Here is a 23,182-nt window from a genome sequence, read left to right as displayed (position 1 = left end):
CTTGTTATCAGTATAAAAGACACCTGTCCACAACCTCAAACAGTCACACTCCAAACTCCACTATGGCCAAGACCAAAGAGCTGTCAAAGGACACCAGAAACAAAATTGTAGACCTGCACCAGGCTGGGAAGACTGAATCTGCAATAGGTAAGCAGCTTGGTTTCAATAAATCAACTGTGGGAGCAATTATTAGGAAATGGAAGACATACAAGACCACTGATAATCTCCCTCGATCTGGGGCTCCACGCAAGATCTCACCCCGTGGGGTCAAAATGATCACAAGAATGGTGAGCAAAAATCCCAGAACCACACGGGGGGACCTAGTGAATGACCAGCAGAGAGCTGGGACCAAAGTAACAAAGCCTACCATCAGTAACACACTACGCCGCCAGGGACTCAAATCCTGCAGTCCCCCTGCTTAAGCCAGTACATGTCCAGGCCCATCTGAAGTTTGCTAGAGTGCATTTGGATGATCCAGAAGAGGATTGGGAGAATGTCATATGGTCAGATGAAACCAAAATAGAACTTTTTGGTAAAAACTCAACTCGTCGTGTTTGGAGGACAAAGAATGCTGAGTTGCATCCAAAGAACACCATACCTACTGTGAAGCATGGGGGTGGAAACATCATGCTTTGGGGCTGTTTTTCTGCAAAGGGACCAGGACGACTGATCCGTGTAAAGGAAAGAATGAATGGGGCCATGTATCGTGAGATTTTGAGTGAAAACCTCCTTCCATCAGCAAGGGCATTGAAGATGATACGTGGCTGGGTCTTTCAGCATGACAATGATCCCAAACACACCGCCCGGGCAACGAAGGAGTGGCTTCGTAAGAAGCATTTCAAGGTCCTGGAGTGGCCTAGCCAGTCTCCAGATCTCAAGCCCATAGAAAATCTTTGGAGGGAGTTGAAAGTCCGTGTTGCCCAGCGACAACACCAAAACATCACTGCTCTAGAGGAGATCTGCATGGAGGAATGGGCCAAAATACCAGCAACAGTGTGTGAAAACCTTGTGAAGACTTAAAGAAAACGTTTGACCTGTGTCATTGCCAACAAAGGGTATATAACAAAGTATTGAGAAACTTTTGTTATTGACCAAATACTTATTTTCCACCATAATTTGCAAATAAATTCATAAAAAATCCTACAATGTGATTTTCTGGTTTTTCTTTTCTCATTTTGTCTGTCATAGTTGACGTGTACCTATGATGAAAAATACTTTTTAAGTGGGAGAACTTGCACAATTGGTGGCTGACTAAATACTTTTTTCCCCCACTGTATATAGAGATGATGGTTTGGAATGAAATAATAAAGTCATCAAATAAAACAAATGTACAGCCTTGCAAAAGTATTCATTCCCCTTGGTGTTTTTCCTATTTTGTTGCATTACAACCTGTAATTTAAATGGATTTTATTTGGATTTCATGTAATGGACATACACAAAATAGTCCAAATTGGTGAAGTGAAATTAAAAAAATAACGGAAAAGTGGTGCTTGCGTATGTATTCACCCCCTTTGCTATGAAGCCCCGAAATAAGATCTGTTGCAACCAATTACCTTCAGAAGTCACATAATTTGTTAAATAAAGTCCACCTGTGTGCAATCTAAGTGTCACATGATCTGTCACATGATCTCAGTATATATACACCTGTTCTGAAAGGCCCCAGAGTCTGCAACACCACTAAGCAAGGGGCACCACCAAGCAAGCGGCACCATGAAGACCAAGGAGCTCTCTAAACAGGTCAGGGACAAAGTTGTGGAGAAGTACAGATCAGGGTTGGGTTATAAAAAAATATCAGAAACTTTGAACATCCCACGGAGCACCATTTAAATCCATTATTTAAAAAATTGAAAGAAAATGGCACCACAACAAACTTGCCAAGAGAGGGCCGCCCACCAAAACTCATGGACCAGGCAAGGAGGGCATTAATCAGAGAGGCAACAAAGAGACCAAAGATAACCCTGAAGGAGCTGCAAAGCTCCACAGCGGAGATTGGAGTATCTGTCCATAGGAGACCACTTTAAGCCGTACACTCCACAGAGCTGGGCTTTACGGAAGAGTGGCCAGAAAAAAGCCATTGCTTAAAGAAAGAATAAGTAAACATGTTTGGTGTATATGGAAGAAGGTACTCTAGTCAGATGAGACTGAAATTGAGCTTTTTGGCCATCAAGGAAAACGCTATGTCTGGCGCAAACCCAACACCTCTCATCACCCCAAGAACACCATCTCCACAGTGAAGCATGGTGGTGGCAGCATCATGCTGTGGGATGTTTTTCATCGGCAGGGACTGGGAAACTGGTCAGAATTGAAGGAATGATGGATGGTGCTAAATACAGGGAAATTCTTGAGGGAAACCTGTTTCAGTCTTCTAGAGATTTGAGACTGGGACGGAGGTTCACCTTCCAGCAGGACAATGACCCTAAGCATACTTCTAAAGCAACACTCGAGTGGTTTAAGGGGAAACATTTAAATGTCTTGGAATGGCCTTGTCAAAGCCCAGACCTCAATCCAATTGAGAATCTGTGCTATGACTTAAAGATTGCTGTACACCAGCAGAACCCATCCAACTTGAAGGAGCTGGAGCAGTTTTGCCTTGAAGAATGGGCAAAATCCCAGTGGCTAGATGTGCCAAACTTATAGAGACATACCCCAAGAGACTTGCAGCTGTAATTGCTGCAAAAGGTGGCTCTACAAGCTATTGACATTGGGGGGGTGAATAGTTATGCACGCTCAAGTTGTCAGTTTTTTTGTCTTATTTCACAATAAAAAATATTTTGCATCTTCAAAGTGGTAGGCATGTTGTGTAAATCAAATGATACAAACCCCCAAAAAATCCATTTTATTCCAGGTTGTAAGGCAACATAATAGGAAAAATGCCAAGGGGTGTGAATACTTTCGCAAGCCACTGTAATATGCACAACAACTGAAACATTTTTTTGAAGTAAAGCAATGTGAATAAATGATGGTTAATAAGTGATAAGCAGTAATGGGCATTCACTACCGTCAAGGGACTTTTATTAATTGTTTTATTCTTTGCATTTAATGTAAAACATAATAATAATTGAAATGAAAATCGAAAACCGTGATATTTTTTTTAGAATCAAACCGAAACCCAACTCTTCCTCAAAAAGCACTAATCACTCAGCACAATTGTATCAATATCATGGAAGTCATTATATTAGGTAAAAGCAAATTGCGACTGAAAACATAATTCCCTGGGGACTTCTTACCTGGACGTAGGTCGCTCAATGCAGTCAAGCAACAACAACAAAGCAATACACCATTGTGATTGAAATCTATGGCGACAATTTCAGAATGTAACTGGCTGTTACTACAATTTCAGGTATAAACCATAAAATATGGAAAATGTCTGTTTCAGAAACATTGCTCTGATATTTTGTTAAATTTTTTGAGTGTTGGCTCAACGAGACAATTGTGTTTACACTGCCCTGCTTAGAGGGGGGCAAGTGTCGTGCGATACATCCGGAGGTAGTGGTCGAGACGTGACAAGTTCGCAAGTTTACATTGCAGTAATATGTGTAGCTGAGGGTATTTTTGCGAAAATTCTAGTAAGTGTGAAGACCAGCATATCCCTGCCCCTCAGCTCTTGCCCATTTCTCTCTTCCTCTCTTTTTCCTCTTGCTCTCTATCTCTTTCCCTCTACTCCCTTCCTTCAAGTTTCAGTGATATGTGATGTCACAATTCTGACACAGCACTTCCTCTCAGTCCCTCCTCAGTTTCAGCTCGTTCCTGCCCCTGGGCCATCACGATGCCTTGTTTGCATCGCCCCCTAATTTCGAGAATTCCGGCATTGCTGGTATCAACTCGCAGCTCAGGATGATGAGGTCACTGGTACTGAATGGCATGTCCTTGTCCTCTACTTCCCTGTCTGAAGGCAAAGTGATTCTCATGAAATCAGCATTGTACCATGGTAGTGATGATTTGAGTATAAATATCATTATGTTATTACCTGGTATAACCATTATTTAGAAGACAAATACTGTGCCTTCAGAAAGTATTAACAGCCCTTGACTTTTTCCACATTTTGTGTTACAGCCTGAATAAAAAATGTATTCAATTGAGATTCTGTGTCACTGGCCTACACAATACCCCATAATGGCTAAGTGAAATTGTTTTTTGAAATGTTTACAAATTAATAAAAAATGAAAAGCTGAAATGTCTTGAGTCAATAAGTATTCAAGCCTTTTTTATGTCAAGCCTACAGAAATTCAGGAATAGAAATGTGCTTAACAAGTCACATATGTTGCATGGACTGTGTGCAATAATGGTGTTTAACATGATTTTTGAATGACTACCTAATCTCTGTACCCCACCCATACAATTACAGTGCATTCTTTAAGTATTCAGACTCCTTTACTTTTTCCACATTTTGTTACGTTACAGCCTTATTCTAAAATGGATTAAATTGTTTTTTTCTCCTCATCAATCTATACACAATACCCCATAATGACAAGGCAAAATCAGGTTTTAGAAATGTTCGCATATTTATAAAAAACAGAAATATCACATTTACATAAGTATTCAGACCCTTTACTCAGTACTTTGTTGAAGCACCTTTGGCAGCGATTACAGCCTCGAGTCTTCTTGGGTATGACGCTTCTAGCTTGGCACACGTGTATTTGGGGAGTTTCTCCCATTCTTCACGCAGATCCTTTCAAGCTCTGTCAGGTTGGATGGGGAGCGTTGCTGCACAGCTATTTTCAGGTCTCTCCAGAGATGTTAGATTGAGTTCAAGTCCGGGCTCTGGCTGGGCCTCTCAAGGACATTCAGAGACTTGTCCCGAAGCCACTCCTGTGTTGTCTTGCCTTTGTGCTTAGGGTTGTTGTCCTGTTGGAAGGTGAACCTTCGCCCCAGTCTGAGGTCCTGAGCGCTCTGAAGCAGGCTTTCATCAAGGATCTCTCTGTACTTTACTCCGTTCATCTTTGCCTCGATCCTGACTAGACTCCCAGTCCCTGCCACTGAAAAACATCCCCACAGCATGATGCTGCAACAATCATGCTTCACCGTAAGGATGGTGCCAGGTTTCTTCCAGACGTGATGCTTGATGCATCTTCCATTGAAGAATGATGGAGGCCACTGTGTTCTTGGGGACCTTCAATGCTGCAGAATTTTTTTGGTACCCTTGTGCCTCGACACAATCCTGTCTCGGAGCTCTACGGACAATTCCTTCGACCTCATGGCTTGATTTCTGCTCTGACCTGCACTGTCAACTGACCTTATATAGACAGGTGTGTGCCTTTCCAATCATCACTTGAATTTACCACAGGTGGATGGATTGATTGTGTGTAGATTGAGGAATTATTTTTATTTAATCCATTTTAGAATAAGGCTGTAACGTAACAAAATGTGGAAAAAGTCAAGGTGTCTGAATACTTTCCGAATGTACTGTATGTGTAGATAATACATCAGTCACAAATAGTCAATTATTGTCAGCTCGTGCTTACATGGTGTGCGTTTTCACGCAATTGCGCTTATCCCTTGTCCTAACAGTGACACAAATCTTCGCCACTTTCCCATACACAGGTATCTTGGCTTCTGTTCTTTGTGCATCTGGCCACCTGGCACTGTCTCCTTCCCTGGAGGTGTGTGCAATTAGGCTCGCGCAGAATCTTTGCTGCTGCCTTGGCCCTCATGTCTCTCACGAAGCCCGAATGCCAAACTCATGATGAAGTCTCTCCTGGGCATGAGGTTGATATCAGCCAAGTCAAGCATGTTGTAGAACACAGCAACAGGCCTGTGGCGGGTACCTCCTTTCACAGAGTACAGCCTTGCCATCTGATCCAAAACATCCACACCAACCTATGGAACAGAATAGAGTAAGAAAAACTTTCTCCCATCCCTCAAACCAGTCCCAGGAACCATGAAAATCCATCAGGTGAGTCTAAAACCCACCCTGCATTCATATTATGTCCTTCAAGAATCAATTATATGAATTCATGAGATATAACATTATATATACAGTGCCAGTCAAAAGTTTGGACACACCTACTCATTCAAGGGTTTTTCTTTGTTTGTACTATTTTCTACATTGTAGAATAATAGTGAAGACGTCAAAAGTTTGGACACACCTACTCATTCAAGGGTTTTTATTTGTTTGTACTATTTTCTACATTGTAGAATAATAGTGAAGACATCAAAACTTTAAAATAACACATATGGAATCATGTAGTAACCAAAAAAGCGTTAAACAAATAAAAAAATATATATTTGTGATTCTTCAAAGTAGCCACCCTTTGCCTTGATGATAGCTTTGCAAACTCTTGGCATTCTCTCAACCAGCTTCACCTGGAATGCTTTTCCAACAGTCTTGAAGGAGTTCACACATATGCTGAGCACTTGTTTGGCTGCTTTTCCTTCACTCTGCTGTCCAACTCATCCCAAACCATCTCAATTGGGTTGAGGTCGGGGGATTGTGGAAGCCAGGTCATCTGATGCAGCACTCCATCACCCTCCTTCTTGGTCAAATAGCCCTTACACAGCCTGGAGGTGTGTTGGGTCATTGTCCTGTTGAAAAACAAATGATAGTCCCTCTAAGCCCAAACCAGATGGGTAGCGTATCGCTGCAGAATGGTGGCTAGGGAGTTTTTCCTAGCCACCGTGCTTCTACACCTGCATTACTAGCTGTTTGGGGTTTTAGGCTGGGTTTCTGTACAGCACTTCGAGATATTAGCTGATGTACGAAGGGCTATATAAAATAAAATTGATTGATTGATTAAGTGTGCCTTGAATTCTAAATAAATCACAGACCGTGTCACCAGCAAAGCACCCCCACACCATAACACCTCCTCCTCCGTGCTTCACGGTGGGAACTACACATGCAGAGATCATCCGTTCACCTACACTGCGTCTCACAAAGACACAGCGGTTGGAACCAGAAATCTCCAATTTGGACTCCAGACCAAAGGACAGATTTCCACCGGTCTAATGTCCATTGCTCGTCTTTCTTGGCCAAAGCGAGTCTCTTCTTCTTATTGGTGTCCTTTAGTAGTGGTTTCTTTGCAGCAATTCGACCATTAAGGCCTGATTCACGCAGTCTCCTCTGAACAGTTTATGTTGAGGTGTGTCTTTTACTTGAACTCTGTGAAGCACTTATTTGGGTTGCAAATTCTGAGGCTGGTAACTCTAATGAATTTATCCTATGCAGCAGAGGTAACTCTGGGTCTTCCATTCCTTTGGCGGTCCTCATGAGAGCCAGTTTCATCACAGCGCTTGATTATTTTTGCGACTGCGCTTGAAGAAACGTTCAAAGTTCTTCTGTGATAAGGTGGTGTTGAAGGAGTCAGGCACAGGAGGGTAAATCACAGAATAACAGGCTTTAATCCGCAAAATACAGGTTTACGCAGAACTGCGTCAAACACACTCCAGGGCACAAAACAGGTGCACTGGAAAATACAAGGCACACAGGAAAATACTCCCGTCAAACAAAATACACGAGCTCCACCGAGCTTCACTAACCTTCACAATAAACAATCACCCACAAGGACAAGGGGGCAGAGGGAACACTTATACACTGATTAATTAGGGGATTAGAACCAGGTGTGTGTGATAACGAGACAAGACAATTGTGATGATGATTGGGGCGGCAGTGGTTAATACTCCGGTGACGACGAACGCCGAAGCCTGCCCGAACAAGTTAATGATGGACTGTCATACTGTCATTTCTCTTTGATTATCTGAGCTGTTCTTGCCATAATATGGACTTGGTCTTTTACCGAATAGGGCTATCTTCTGTATGTATTTAAATGTATTTCACCTTTTTTTTATTAGGGTGTGTCGTACTGAGACCAAGGTTTATTTTACAGATGAGCCATGAATTACAGAAATTACAGAAAATACAAATATACAATATAAATACAAAATGCAAACAGAAAGAACATGGATATAAAAAACACACATTTATCAGTAATAAGGTCCTCAATCAGCCTTCTGAATTGCCCTAGAGGCACCAAAATATACAATTTAAGATGATTTTGAACTAGACCAGGGATCATCCAGACGAGGGAGGTTTCCTGCTTCTGTAAGAAAGCATGTAAGTTATTTCTCCCCAAGGAGTTCATTCCCACTCCGAGAGAGCCAGAGCCGGAAATTGCAGTTCAAGTGGGGATGTGGGTCCTGGTGGAGTATAATGCTTCTCTTTTCCCAGGCATAGTCAAACAGGTGTGTTTAGGTGATTAAAGTAGTGCCACATGTTTTTGTTTTTTTAAAGATCTAGGTCCAGTATTATGTATTTTACATTTTAATTTTCCTCCAGATAGTTGGTGGTCAATATGAGGTGGACACAATGAGCTGTGCTGGGAAGTACAGACTCTACATCCTGGCCTTGACATTTCCCGGCAACAAGGTCTTGTACTTCCCCAGTGACATTAAGGACATCATGCCAGAGCCTTTGCCAGCCACGTCCTCAGCCAGGCACTTCAGTGTTTTGCCAGAGATTTGGGCAAAACACACGAAGCGGCATTCTTAAAGTGTAGGATGTGAAAGAGGATGACTGCGATTAAGCACTGCTAGTGACGAGCTGGCGACAGGACACAGCACAAGTTAATTTATGTGTACAAGAAAAGGAGAATCTCACCTTTCCCCTTGGGAACTCCTGGAAAAAGGGATCATAGAAGAAACTGATTAAAACTTGACATTGTCCGATATTGTGAATATATTTTAATGAATTTTATCTAGATGTTAAGTCTCGTATCTTGTTGCATTTTGTTATCTTTGATTAATTGTACTTGACGCTCATACCCCATTCCTCATATTTCAGAGCAATTCTTTGACATTTTAGGTTTCATAGGTAAAAGCTTGTTATGCTTGAAATTTCTTGGTCAAATAAAGTAATGCTCGTTACCGAAATATTCATTCCCAGTTCCGCAACCTGCTTATCATTACCGAAACACTAAATGAATTCATAATTATTTCCTTAATTGTACATCTAATTTAGTTTTCAATAGTACAGGCAAACACTCTGAGTTACATTGTGGTAGTTATTCATCAAAATGTGTTAAGATAAGTAATATAACATTCATTATCACACATGTCATGATTCAAATCTTGGTGTATATTTCGGTAATGAGAGATCTTTAAAATAAAATATATTAGTTTACGAATAAGTCATATTTGTTCATTACTAAATGTATATGTTTTTGGCACCTTTCACCCTCCCTAACCACACTCACGGTCATAGTAGTTGCTTTATCTCAAAATTCTCTCTACAACTGGACCGACCCATGGTCCATTGACAGAACTGCTATACAATAGGCCAAAGAAATGGAGTGATGGAGAGTCCGCAGCATGAGAGGAGAATACATTGGACCAGCTGCCACCAGACTGGAATTGCGGTTATGTCATCACTATGACTCAATATTTTGTTGTCTAGTACAGTTTGGCCATTAGCTTGGGTTCAGCTTTCAGAATGGGTCTGAGTCCGGGTTAGCTTTCACTTGTTCACATGAATTTTTAGGGCTTAGTTCACCAGAGTTGAGATCAGTTTGATTTCCATACTAATAAAGAATTGAACTGAGTGTGAAAAAAGCGTTTTCGGTTAAAATTCCATCCAATTCAAGCCTGGATTGACAGGCTTTGAAATGGAACTGACTTGAGCTGATGCGGTGTGCCCTCTAAGACACACTTGTTGTGAACTGATCGAAATAATAAGAATATGGTCATTGGACTATATTATACTACATGACTACTACATACTACAGTATGAAAAATGTATGCACTCACTAACTGTAAGTCGCTCTGGATAAGAGCGTCTGCTAAATGACTAAAATGTAATGTAAATGTAATGACCAAAGGTATGTGGACACCTGCTCGTCAAACATCTCAATCCAAAATCATGGGTATTAATATGGAGTTGGTCCCCTTTTGCTGCTATAACAGCCTCCACTTTTCTGGGAAGGCTTTCCAGTAGACGGTGGGGACTTGCTTCCATTCAGCCACGAGCATTAATGAGGTCGGATATTGATGTTGGGCGATTAGGTCTGGCTTGCAGTCGGCGTTCCAATTCATCCCAAAGGTGTTCGATGGGGTTGAGGTCAGGGCTCTGTACAGGCCAGTCAAGTTCTTCCACATCGAACTCTACAAACCATTTCTGTATGGACCTCGCTTTGTGCACATGGGCATTGTCAGGCGGAAACAGGAAAGGGCCTTCCCCTGAACTCGGTAGTGTGTGTTGCAACCAAGGACAGACTATTTTTAGGCGCTACACGATTCAGCATTCGGTGGTTCCCCTTCTGTGAGCTTGTGTGTCCTACCACTTCGCAGCTGAGCAGTTGTTGCTCCTAGACGTTTCCACTTCACAATAACAGCACTTACAGTTGACCGTGGCAGCTCTAGCAGGGCAGAAATTTGACGAACTGACTTGTTGGAAAGGTTGCATCCTATTACGGTGCCACATTGAAAGTCACTGAGGTCTTCAGTAAGGGCATTCTACTGCCGTTGTTTGTCTTTGGAGATTGCATGGCTGTGTGCTCTATTTTATACACCTGTCAGCAACGGGTGTGGCTGAAATAGCAGAATCCACTAATTTGAAGGGGTGTCCACATACTTTTGTATATACAGTGCATTCAGAAAGTATTCAGACCCCTTTACTTTTTCCACATTTTGTTAGGTTACAGCCTTATTCTAAAATGGATTAAATTGTTTTTTTTCTCCTCATCAATCTACACACAATACCCCATTCATAACAAAGCAAAAACAGGTTCTCAGACATTTTTGCAAATGTATCAACAAAAAAAAACCAGAACTATTACATTTACATAATTATTCCGACCTTTTACTCAGTACTTTGTTGAATCACCTTTAGCAGCGATTACAGCCTCAATTCTTCTTGGGTATGACGCTAGAAGCTTGGCACACGTGTATTTGGGGAGTTTCTCCCATTCTTCTCTGCGTATCCTCTCAAGCTCCTTCAGGTTGGATGGGGAGTGTCGCTGCACAGCTAATTTCAGGTCTCTCCAGAGATGTTTGACCGGGTTCAAGTCCGGGCTCTGGCTGGGCCACTCAAGGACATTCAGAGACTTGTCCCGATGCCACTCCTGCATTGTCTTGGCTGTGTGCTTAGGGTCGTTGTCCTGTTGGAAGGTGAACCTTCACCCCAGTCTGAGGTCCTGAGCGCTCTGGAATAGGTTTTCATCAAGGATCTCTCTGTATTTTGCTCCGTTCATATTTCCCTCAATCCTGACTAGTCTCCCAGTCCCTGCCGCTGAAAAACATCCCCACAGCATGATGCGGCCACCACCATGCTTCACCGTAGGGATGGTGCCAGGTTTCCTCCATACGTGACGCTTAGCATTCAGGCCAGAGTTCAATCTTGGTTTCATCAGACCAGGGAATCTTGTTTCTCATGGTCTGAGTTTGCCTTTTGGCAAACTCCAAGTGGGCTGTCATGTGCCTTTTACTGAGGAGTGGCTTCTGTCTGGCCACTCTACCATAAAGGCCTGATTGGAGTGCTGCAGAGATGGTTGTCCTTCTGGAAGGTTCTCCCATCTCCACAGAGAAACTCTGGAGGTCTGCCAGTGACCAATGCCCTTCTCCCCCGATTGCTCAGTTTGGCCAGGTGGCCAGCTCTAAGAAGAGTCTTGGTGGTTCCAAACTTCTTCCATTTAACAATGATGGGAGGCCACTGTGTTTTGGGTACCTTCAATGATGCAGAAATGTTTTTGTACCCTTCCCCAGATCTGTGCCTCGACACAATCCTGTCTCGGAACTCTACGGACAATTCCTTCGACCTCATGGCTTGCTTTTTGCTCTGACATGCACTTTCAACTGTGGGATCTTACAGTGGGGAAAAAAGTATTTAGTCAGCCACCAATTGTGCATGTTCTCCCACTTAAAAATATGAGAGAGGCCTGTAATTTTCATCATAGGTCAACTATGACAGACAAATTGAGAAAAAAAAATCCAGAAAATCACATTGTAGGATTTATTTGCAAATTATGGTGGAAAATAAGTATTTGGTCACCTACAAACAAGCAAGATTTCTGGCTCTCACAGACCTGTAACTTCTTCTTTAAGAGGCTCCTCTGTCCTCCACTCGTTACCTGTATTAATGGCACCTGTTTGAACTTGTTATCAGTATAAAAGACACCTGTCCACAACCTCAAACAGTCACACTCCAAACTCCACTATGGCCAAGACCAAAGAGCTGTCAAAGGACACCAGAAACAAAATTGTAGACCTGCACCAGGCTGGGAAGACTGAATCTGCAATAGTTAAGCAGCTTGGTTTGAAGAAATCAACTGTGGGAGCAATTATTAGGAAATGGAAGACATACAAGACCACTGATAATCTCCCTCCATCTGGGGCTCCACGCAAGATCTCACCCCGTGGGGTCAAAATGATCACAAGAACGGTGAGCAAAAATCACAGAACCACACGGGGGGACCTAGTGAATGACCTGCAGAGAGCTGGGACCAAAGTAACAAAGCCTACCATCAGTAACACACTACGCCGCCAGGGACTCAAATCCTGTAGTGCCAGATGTGTCCCCCTGCTTAAGCCAGTACATGTCCAGGCCCGTCTGAAGTTTGCTAGAGTGCATTTGGATGATCCAGAAGAGGATTGGGAGAATGTCATATGGTCAGATGAAACCAAAATATAACTTTTTGGTAAAAACTCAACTCGTCATGTTTGGAGGACAAAGAATGCTGAGTTGCATCCAAAGAACACCATACCTACTGTGAAGCATGGGGGTGGAAACATCATGCTTTGGGGCTGTTTTTCTGCAAAGGGACCAGGACGACTGATCCGTGTAAAGGAAAGAATGGATGGGGCCATGTATCGTGAGATTTTGAGTGAAAACCTCCTTCCATCATCAAGGGCATTGAAGATGAAACGTGGCTGGGTCTTTCAGCATGACAATGATCCCAAACACACCGCCCGGGCAACGAAGGAGTGGCTTCGTAAGAAGCATTTCAAGGTCCTGGAGTGGCCTAGCCAGTCTCCAGATCTCAACCCCATAGAAAATCTTTGGAGGGAGTTGAAAGTCCGTGTTGCCCAGCGACAGCCCCAAAACATCACTGCTCTAGAGGAGATCTGCATGGAGGAATGGGCCAAAATACCAGCAACAGTGTGTGAAAACCTTGTGAAGACTTACAGAAAACGTTTGACCTGTGTCATTGCCAACAAAGGGTATATAACAAAGTATTGAGAAACTTTTGTTATTGACCAAATACTTATTTTCCATCATAATTTGCAAATAAAATCATAAAAAATCCTACAATGTGATTTTCTGGAAAAAAAAATCTCATTTTGTCTGTCATAGTTGACGTGTACCTATGATGAAAATTACAGGCCTCTCTCATCTTTTTAAGTGGGAGAACTTGCACAATTGGTGGCTGACTAAATACTTTTTTCCCCCACTGTATACAGACAGGTGTGTGCCTTTCCAAATCATGTCCAATCAATTTAATTTACCACAGGTGGACTCCAATGAAGTTGTAGAAACATCTCAAGGATGATCAATGAAAACAAGATGTACCTGAGCTCAATTTCGAGTCTCATAGCAAAGGGTCTGAATACTTAAATAAGGTATTTCTGTTTTCTATTTGTAATACATTTGCAAAACATTCTACAAACCTGTTTTCGTTTAGTCATTATGGGGTATTGTGTGTAGATTGATGAGGAAAAACATTAATTTAATCCATTTTATAGTAAGGCTGTAACGTAACAATGTGGAAAAAGGGAAGGGGTCTGAATACTTTCCGAATGCAATATAGTGTATCTTCCAATGGAAATATCCCTTCATTTAGGCTAGGGCTGGGCGATCTAATTCATGTTTTTGCGTGGTATTCTAAATGCCTGTATCGCAAGAATATGAGCGTTTAAGTCCGCTTCTTCTCATGTTGTATTTTTGGTCTCGTCTCCTTTGCTCTTTCTGTGCTGTGTGCACCTTCCCATTTACACCAAAGATCTGTACATAATGACGAGATGCTCATGTCTCTGCCTTAACAATGGGAGTCGTTGTCCCGAAGGCAGGCGACAAGCTTAGGTCCAAAATAAGCCGATAGAAACGCGTTGGGCTTATTCTGAACAAATTTGGTCGAGAGGGAAACTTCTTCTCTGTTTATGCACACCAAGCCCCTACCCCTACCACTCACACCAATAAAGATGAGAGATCACTTCTTCCTCTCTGTCAAGCGGTTTCAACTCACTATTTGCATTTGAGGTTTGGTCCAACAGAATCAGTCATACGAGACATTATTTTACTTGAACATAGGAGAAGTTAACCTTTCAAACGATACCCTTTTTATGTCTTAACTCCTCAACTTGCACACAGAGGAGACACTACAAAACAGGAGTATCAATTAATATTTATTCTAGAAAATGAATGCTCAGTTTGTTGTGTGCAGCATTTTAGCCAGAGATTGTTATACCATCTGTCTGGTCTGTGTTTTATAAATGTGCAATAAGCAAATATGTAAGGAATTGGCAACTCGTTCTATTTTTGAGAAATAAGGTAGGCCTCTTAATTTCAACATCTGAACAAATTGGACAGGCGAACATGCTGTTCAAGCAGTTGGAGACTGACCTTGTTAGCTAGCAAATAGATCTAAACTTTAAATATAAAGATTAGCTGGCTACTCATTAGCACGTGGGCTTGTGCTTGAGAGGGTATGAGATCTGTGTTAATTTTCTATAATGCCTGCTACAAGAAGTTAGTCGTTATTAGTGAATGTGCATTATGCATGGTTCCGGTTTACAAAAAATAGCATTTTCATAAACAGACTTGAAATCCAGATCAGTGATTATTGCAAAAAAGCAGGTTAAACTATCTTTATAAAATAATTACATTATTAGTGGGTCTTATGGTTGGAAGGCTTATATATATATATATATGTGTATGTGACCAATAATATTTGATTTGATTTAGCCTAGGTATGCCCTGAATTCATTATATTAATGCTGACTGTTTGAAATGCATTGTGTTTTACCTTTAATGCGTACAAACACACGGCTGTGATCATTGTCTCTGCAGCGTACGCTCAAACCGGGGTGATTAGAACACTTCATTAGAACGTCTAGTTAAGACTGGCGCAACAGTCAGCGTTTGAGCTGGCCACACTGTTTTTTCACATAAATATCTTGCACAAACACACTCTTTACAATGTTATGTCCTCAATGTGAGCAGTTTATTTTTGGATGCAATGTTCAGACATTCACAGAAGTAGCAACAGCACAACACAATTCTCATCCAAATCGGAAATGGGGTTCACAAAGTCCAGTCTTTGATGCCTAACCAAACCATTGTGTACCAAAAGGACTGAGAAAAAAACATGTAATTGGCCAAGTCCCTGGTATCCTTATCCGCTTCCTTGAAACAATGCTCCTTCCCATCGCTAACATTTCTCTTGGTGACTTTTCTTTCCTTTCCGCCTTCCTTTCCTCCTCGTTCTTTCAACCATTTTGGTGAATGAGGTCAGATTAATGGCATTGGGGCTGGGAATGATGAAAGCGTTCCCTACTAACCGATGTAGCTCTGTGTCGCTTCAGGAAATCCTGTGCCATTGCCATGTTCCTGTAATGCAGGAGGAAGAGAGGGGGTGATTGGGATAACAGTTTGGGATTATTCCCGTAATGGCTGTCTATGGGGCCTGGGTGAACCTTATCTTTGCCCACCATTGTATTTTCAATTCCTTTCATCGTGTCAATTGATTTCCCTTGGCTAAATGGCCTCTATTGAAGACAACGTCAATTCAGTGCCTCAAGGGCAAGGTTGCAAAATCCCAGTTGGAGGATTCCCGGAATCAGGAGGGAATAAGCAGGAAGTCCAAAATCCTCCAACCAGGATTTCTGCAAAACTAGGGAATTTATTGAAGTTCCCGGAATTTTGCAACCCTACTCAAGGGATAGTTCTCTGCAGTTAGTTACCAAAATAGATAACATAAGTCATGAACGGAGACTGTCGAACGGAGACTATGTCAACCCGAAATGAACATGCTCTTAATCATGTAGGCTTTCAGCTATTTTGTTCAAGCTATTTTGTTCACTTTGCACGCAGGCCCAAAGAAAAGTCATAGATTACAATCTCATCACCGGCCATATTTAAGTTAAGAAAGTGGTTGAACAGTTTAAACTTTTAGTGGTCTGTCCCTTTAAACTATCTACATTTGAATGGACTGTCTCTTTAACCCCATCATAAATTTGAGTGAACTGTCTCTAAACCCATCTAATAACCTCTCACTCGCTCTCCAGCACCTGGTCAAGTGGGATGCGGGGGACGCGGAGTGCCTGCTGCAGCTGGTGAAGGAGCTGATCCAGCAGTACCACCAGTGCCAGCGTCTGCGCGAGAGCTCCCGGCTGCTCTTCGAGTACGCTAGCCTGCTCGAGGACCCCAACTATGGCAGCAGCATGGAGGTCTACGCCGGGCACAAGAACAGCTGGGTATGCTACATGATATAACAACGTACCAGGACATGGTTACATCCACTCAGAGTTGTGCACATTATGTGGCTCAGCATTCATCTTCTCTTTGTTTTAAATGTTTGTTACACACATATACCATTTTTAAAGCTTTACATTGGTTTCATCTTATGGACAGACTGATATGAGGCTATAGTTTCTCTGATTCTCTCAAACATTTGACCTCCACATCTAAACCTCATCCTATCTAAACCCATAGAAACTGCAACAGCTAAACCTAGACAGAATGCAGACATACTCCACCAGTTCAGCTGGCTCCAGGGTTAGCAAATGAACAGCAGTGAGATGAATGTCACTGTCACTGAACCGGCAGATTATGCTAGGTGAGGATGCAACGCCCCAAGTGTGTTTCAGAGCAAGGACATGTCTGTGTTGGAGGCCTTCACGTGTCCAAAAAGTTGGACCCGTTCCGAAATGGACCTGGGGCTTTTCCACCCGGACGCTATATGCATAAATGGATTGTTCAAATATAGAGACCCGTTCCGAACGGAACCGTGTACAACTAGACCCATTCTGTATAGACCTGGTTGGACCAGACCTGATCCGATCCGAGTGAGGAAAGTCGCTAGAAGTTGATAAATGACGTCATCACCTAATTTGCATAATTGGCCATGTGCATGTAATTGTGATGGACGCTGTAGGAAAGAGGAATAACGTCATGGGAGAGACAAAAAGTGACTAAAAAACACCCTACATTTACATCCCGCCCTGAATGTAAGCCAGGGCGGGATCAGCCAGCAGCGGCTTCTCGCATGCGCGATTCATTTGCGGTCTGGACGCGGAGGGGTGAACATCTCCTGCTCTAACTGCAGCTGGGAGGGACTGCTGCGCGAGGACTGTTAGTGCTTTGGGACGGGGGTGGGGCCCACGGCAGCACCCGCTGCTCGTTGAGAAGAGTAAGAACGATACGTGCTTTCACGTCAGAGTCTCCAATAACACCAGAAAAAGTCGCTAGATTTGTCGCTAGTCGCTTTTTTGAAAATGTGTCGCTAGAGGGGTCTCAAAACTCGCTAAATATAGCAACAAAGTCGCTAAGTTGGCAACACTGGACGGGAGGGACGAGAGAGAGCAAACAACCAAGCCGACTCGCGCTATAGTAGACTAATAGCTGCCATACAGTTGCTAGGTTATTTATCATACAGTTACATCATTTAGCAGACGCTCTTATCCAGAGCGACTTAAAAATTGGTGCATTCAACTTATGCTAGCCAGTGAGACAACCACCTTTTAAAAATGTTTTAATGTATTTATTTTTTGTGGGGGAAGAAGGATTACTTTATACTATTCCAGGTATTCCTTAAAGAGGTAGGGTTTCAAGTGTCTCCGGAAGTGACTCCGCTGTCCTGGCGTCGTGGGGGAGCTTGTTCCACCATTGGGGTGCCAGAGCAGCGAATAGCTTTGACTGGGCTGAGCGGGAACTGTGCTTCCGTAGAGGTAGGGGAGCTAGCAGGCCAGAGGTGGATGAACGTAGTGCCCTTGTTTGGGTGTAGGGTCTGATCAGAGCCTGAAGGTAAGGAGGTGCCGTTCCCCTCACAGCTCCGTAGGCAAGCACCATGGTCTTGTAGTAGATGCGAGCCTTACTGGAAGCCAGTGGAGTGTGCGGAGGAGCGGGGTGACATGAGAGAACTTGGAAAGGTTGAACACCAGACGGGCTGCAGCGTTCTGGATAAATTGTAGGGGTTTAATGGCACAGTCAGGGAGCCCAGCCAACAGCGAGTTGCAGTAATCCAGACGGGAGATGACAAGTGCCTGGATTAGGATTACGTAGTATCTGTCTTGATTGCATCAAACCGGGAGAAGCTAGTTAAGCTAGCTAGCTAGGCTAATTGAGGCTGCATGCGCATTCTCGTCCTACACAGTTACAAACAACAACAACTCCACTTAGGAAGCAACACTGATTGACAATACATTTCACATGCTGTTGTGCAAATGGAATAGAAAACAGGTGGAAATTATAGGCAATTAGCAAGACACCCCCAATAAAGGACTGGTTTTGCAGGTGGTGACCACAGACCACTTCTCAGTTCCTATGCTTCCTGGCTGATGTTTTGGTCACTTTTGAATGCTGGCGGTGCTTTCACTCTAGTGGTAGCATGAGACGGAGTCTACAACCCACACAAGTGGCTCAGGTAGTGCAGCTCATCCAGGATGGCACATCAATGCGAGCTGTGGCAAGAAGGTTTGCTGTGTCTGTCAGCGTAGTGTCCAGAGCATGGAGGCGCTACCAGGAGACAGTCCAGTACATTAGGAGACGTGGAGGAGGCCGTAGGAGGGCAACAACCCAGCAGCAGGACTGCTACCTCCGCCTTTGTGCAAGGAGGAGCAGGAGGAGAACTGCCAGAGCCCTGCAAAATGACCTCCAGCAGGCCACAAATGTGCATGTGTCTGCTCAAACGGTCAGAAACAGACTCCATGAGGGTGGTATGAGGGCCCGACGTCCACAGGTGGGGGTTGTGCTTACAGCCCAACACTGTGCAGGACGTTTGGCATTTGCCAGAGAACACCAAGATTGGCAAATTCGCCACTGGCGCCCTGTGCTCCCTGTGCTCTTCACAGATAATAATAATAATAATAATATGCCATTTAGCAGACGCTTTTATCCAAAGCGACTTACAGTCATGCGTGCATACATTTTTGTGTATGGGTGGTCCCGGGGATCGAACCCACTACCTTGGCGATGAAAGCAGGTTCACACTGAGCACATGTGACAGACGTGACAGAGTCTGGAGACGCCGTGGAGAACGTTCTGCTGCCTGCAACATCCTCCAGCATGACCGGTTTGGCGGTGGGTCAGTCATGGTGTGGGGTGGCATTTCTTTGGGGGGCCGCACAGCCCTCCATGTGCTCGCCAGAGGTAGCCTGACTACCATTAGGTACCGAGATGAGATCCTCAGACCCCTTGTGAGACCATATGCTGGTGCGGTTGGCCCTGGGTTCCTCCTAATGCAAGACAATGCTAGACCTCATGTGGCTGGAGTGTGTCCGCAGTTCCTGCAAGAGGAAGGCATTGATGGTATGGACTGGCCCGCCCGTTCCCCAGACCTGAATCTAATTGAGCACATCTGGGACATCATGTCTCGCTCCATCCACCAACGCCACGTTGCACCACAGACTGTCCAGGAGTTGGCGGATGCTTTAGTCCAGGTCTGGGAGGAGATCCCTCAGGAGACCATCCGCCACCTCATCAGGAGCATGCCCAGGCGTTGTAGGGAGGTCATACAGGCACGTGGAGGCCACACACACTACTGAGCCTCATTTTGACTTGTTTTAAGGACATTACATCAAAGTTGGATCAGCCTGTAGTGTGGTTTTCCACTTTAATTTTGAGGGTGACTCCAAATCCAGACCTCCATGGGTTGATAAATTTGATTTCCATTGATAATATTTGTGTGATTTTGTTGTCAGCACATTCAACTATGTAAAGAAAAAAGTATTTAATAAGATTATTTCATTCATTCAGATCTAGGATGTGTTGTTTAAGTGTTCCCTTTATTTTTTTGAGCAGTGTATATCTCCTAACTTTTTCCCCACACGGAGGCTCTATGACTGTAGCCTATTGCTGCTTTGATGTCTTATGATTGACCAACAACAACAACAAGCTACACACGCCACTTGTGAAAAGCAAGATCAGCAGCATAAATTATACAATTTCTCTCTCTCTCTTATGCAGCAGTCACGTTCAGATCTTTACAGGTCCTTCTGGACAAATCATTTAAAATTACACATACCCGAAATCCGTGACAATCATATCAGATCCGACCCAGACCGTGACATTATTTAGAATTCTGGATTCGGACCCGCTCTGGTCCCGGATCGGGTCTCGGGTTTCAGGTACAGGTGGATCCAAGAAGAGTTCTAGTGTGTGTGCGTGTGTGTGGAGACAGCTGATCGTGGACTACAGGAGACAAGGGGGAGCATGCCCCATCCACAACGACGGGGCCGCAGTGGAGAGGGTCAAAATCTCCTTTTGCGTGCACATCACTGAGGACCTGAAATGGTCCCACCACACTGACACCATGGTGAAGAAGGCGCGACACCTACAACCACAAACTTCTACAGATGCACCATTGAGACCATTCTGTCGGGCTGCATCACCGCCTGGTACAGCAACTGCACCGCCCTCAACCGCATGGCTCTCCAGAGGTGGCGTAGTCAGTCCAACGCATCACCTGGGGCACGCTGCCTACCCTCCAGGACATTTACAGCACTCTGTGTGAAAGGAAGGCCAAGAAGATAATCAAGGACCTCAGCCACCCGAGCCACAGTCTGTTCACTCTGCTACCTTATAGCAGACAGAGACAGTACAGGTGCATCAAAGCTGTGACATAGAGACTGAAAACAGCTTCTATCTCAAGGCAATCAGACTGTTGAAAAGCCATCGCTACCTGCCCGGTACTCTGCCCTGCACCTTCAGTCTAATGCCCCATGCTGGTCACCTCATCTTCTGTTTAATATTGTCGTTTACTCACTGTGTATGGACAGTGCCTTCAGAAAATATTCACAGACCTTGACTTTTTACAGCCTGAATTTAAAATGGATTAAATTGAGATTTTGTGTCACAGATCTACACACAATACCCCATAATGTCGAAGTGGAATTGTTTTTTTAGAAATGTTTACAAATAAGTATTCAAACCTTTTTTATGGCAAGCCTAAATAAGTTCAGGAGTAAAAATGTGCTTAAAAACTCACATAATAAGTTGTATTGAATAATAGCGTTTAACATGATTTTTAAATGACTACCTCATCTCTGTACCCCACACATACAGTTATCTGTAAGGTCCCTCAGTCGAGCAATGAATTTCAAGCACAGATTCAATCACAAAGACCAGAGAGGTTTTCCAATGGTTCGCAACGAAGGGCACCTATTGGTAGACATTGAATATGCCTTTTGAGTATGGTGCAGTCATTAATTACACTTTGGATGGTGTATCAATACACCCAGTCACTACAAAGATACAGAATCCCTTCCTAACTCAGTTGCCAGAGAGGAAGGAAACCGTTCAGGGATTTCACCATGAGGCCAATGGTGATTTTAAAACAGTTACAGAGTTTAATGGCTGTGATGTGTTGAATATGAAGAGTGGTACTCAGTGATGTGTTGTTGTGTTGGATTTGCCCCAAACATAACACTTTGTATTTAGGACAAAAAGTTCATTTCTTTGCCCAATATTTTGCAGTGTTAGATTGCCTTATTGCAAACAGGATGCATGTTTTGGAATATTTTTATTCTGTACAGGCTTCCATCTTTTCACTCTTTCATTTATGTTAGTATTGTGTTCAACAATGTTGAAGTTACTCCACAATACTAACATAAATGAAAGAGTGAAAAGAAGGAAGCCTGTACAGAATAAAAATATTCCAAAACATGCATCCTGTTTGCAATAAGGCAATCTAACACTGCAAAATATTGGGCAAAGAAATGAACTTTTTGTCCTAAATACAAAGTGTTATGTTTAGGGCAAATCCAACACAACAACACATCACTGAGTACCACTCTTCATATTTTCAAGCATGATGATGGCTGCATCATGTTATGGGTATGCTTGTCATCGGCAAGGACTAGGCAGTTTTCTAGAATAAAAAGAAACAGAGCAGAGCTAAGCACAGGCAAAATCCTAGAGGAAAACTTGGTTCAGTCTGCTTTCCAACAGACACTGGGAGACAGTAACCTTTCAGCAGGACAATTACATAAAACACAAAGCCAAATATACACTGGAGTTGCTTACCAAGACGACATTGAATGTTCCTGAGTGGCCTAGTTACCGTTTCGACTCACAGGTGTAATAGCTGCTAAAGGTGATTCTAACATGTATTGACTCAGGGGTTGAATAATTATCTAATCAAGATATACTGTATGAGTGTTTTATTTTCCATTAATAAAATAAAAAAGTTCGCATTTTTCTTCCACTTCAACATTGGAGTATTTTGTGTAGATTGTTGACAAAAAAATGACAATTAAATCCATTTTAATCCCACTTTGTAACACAATACTATTTGGAAAAAGTTAAGGGGTGTGAATACTGTATTCTCAACATAGCCCATCCTAATATACCTATTACTGTACATACCATTTTATATTATATGCTGTCTATACACACCATATATTTATATTCTGGATTTTGACACATGCTCAATCTAATATACATGTATCTACTCTGGATTGTTAATTGGACCTGTTCTGTCATTTCTTGATTTCTTGTTTAGATCTTTAGATTATTTGTGTTATATTTACATTCTACTGCACTGTTGGAGCTAGTAACATAAACATTTCACTGCACCTGCAAATCTGTGGATGCGACCAATACACTTTGATTTGATTTGACACTCCCCCACCCATATTGCGCAACTAACGAACTTACCTACTACTGTTATGGGACAGAATGTCTTATAGATGTGCCTTGATGGAAAAAAACAAAAACGGTTGCACAACTAGGAGGATTTTAAGGAACATTTGAATGTGTACATTTCAGGATGTGGTGAGGGTTGGTGTGGTCTGTGGGGCAACAGACAATGATTACGTTTGAGATGGCTTCGTTGTTCTACATCTATGCATTTAATTATCATGTCTCCTTTTTTTATCTGCATTATACATTTGAACATAATTTGAATTGGAACAGTTGTTAATTGCATTTATCATTTCTCATGTTTTTTTTGTCTAGTAAATATTCAGAGGCTAAATTACTCAAAATCCAATTAACCTTTTGGAGTTAGATAATCATAAAATGAACTGCATTGAACATCCATAG

General features: G+C 42.9%; 1 protein-coding gene across 1 annotated transcript in view; it reads left to right on the top strand.

Moving 5' to 3' along the window:
• The window catches only part of LOC121539656 (BRISC and BRCA1-A complex member 2), a 195,616-nt gene that overhangs the window by 52,921 nt on the left and 119,513 nt on the right, over positions 1-23,182 (top strand). Inside the window, 2 exon segments of the mRNA XM_045210573.1 lie at positions 16,207-16,395; positions 21,261-21,269. Of these exon segments, the coding sequence (XP_045066508.1) occupies positions 16,207-16,395; positions 21,261-21,269 (198 nt within the window).

The sequence above is a fragment of the Coregonus clupeaformis genome, chromosome 34, assembly GCF_020615455.1.
Source record: "Coregonus clupeaformis isolate EN_2021a chromosome 34, ASM2061545v1, whole genome shotgun sequence".
NCBI lineage: Eukaryota > Metazoa > Chordata > Actinopteri > Salmoniformes > Salmonidae > Coregonus > Coregonus clupeaformis.
Note: the sequence above shows the minus strand (reverse complement) of the source record. Positions and strands in the feature narration are given on the sequence as shown.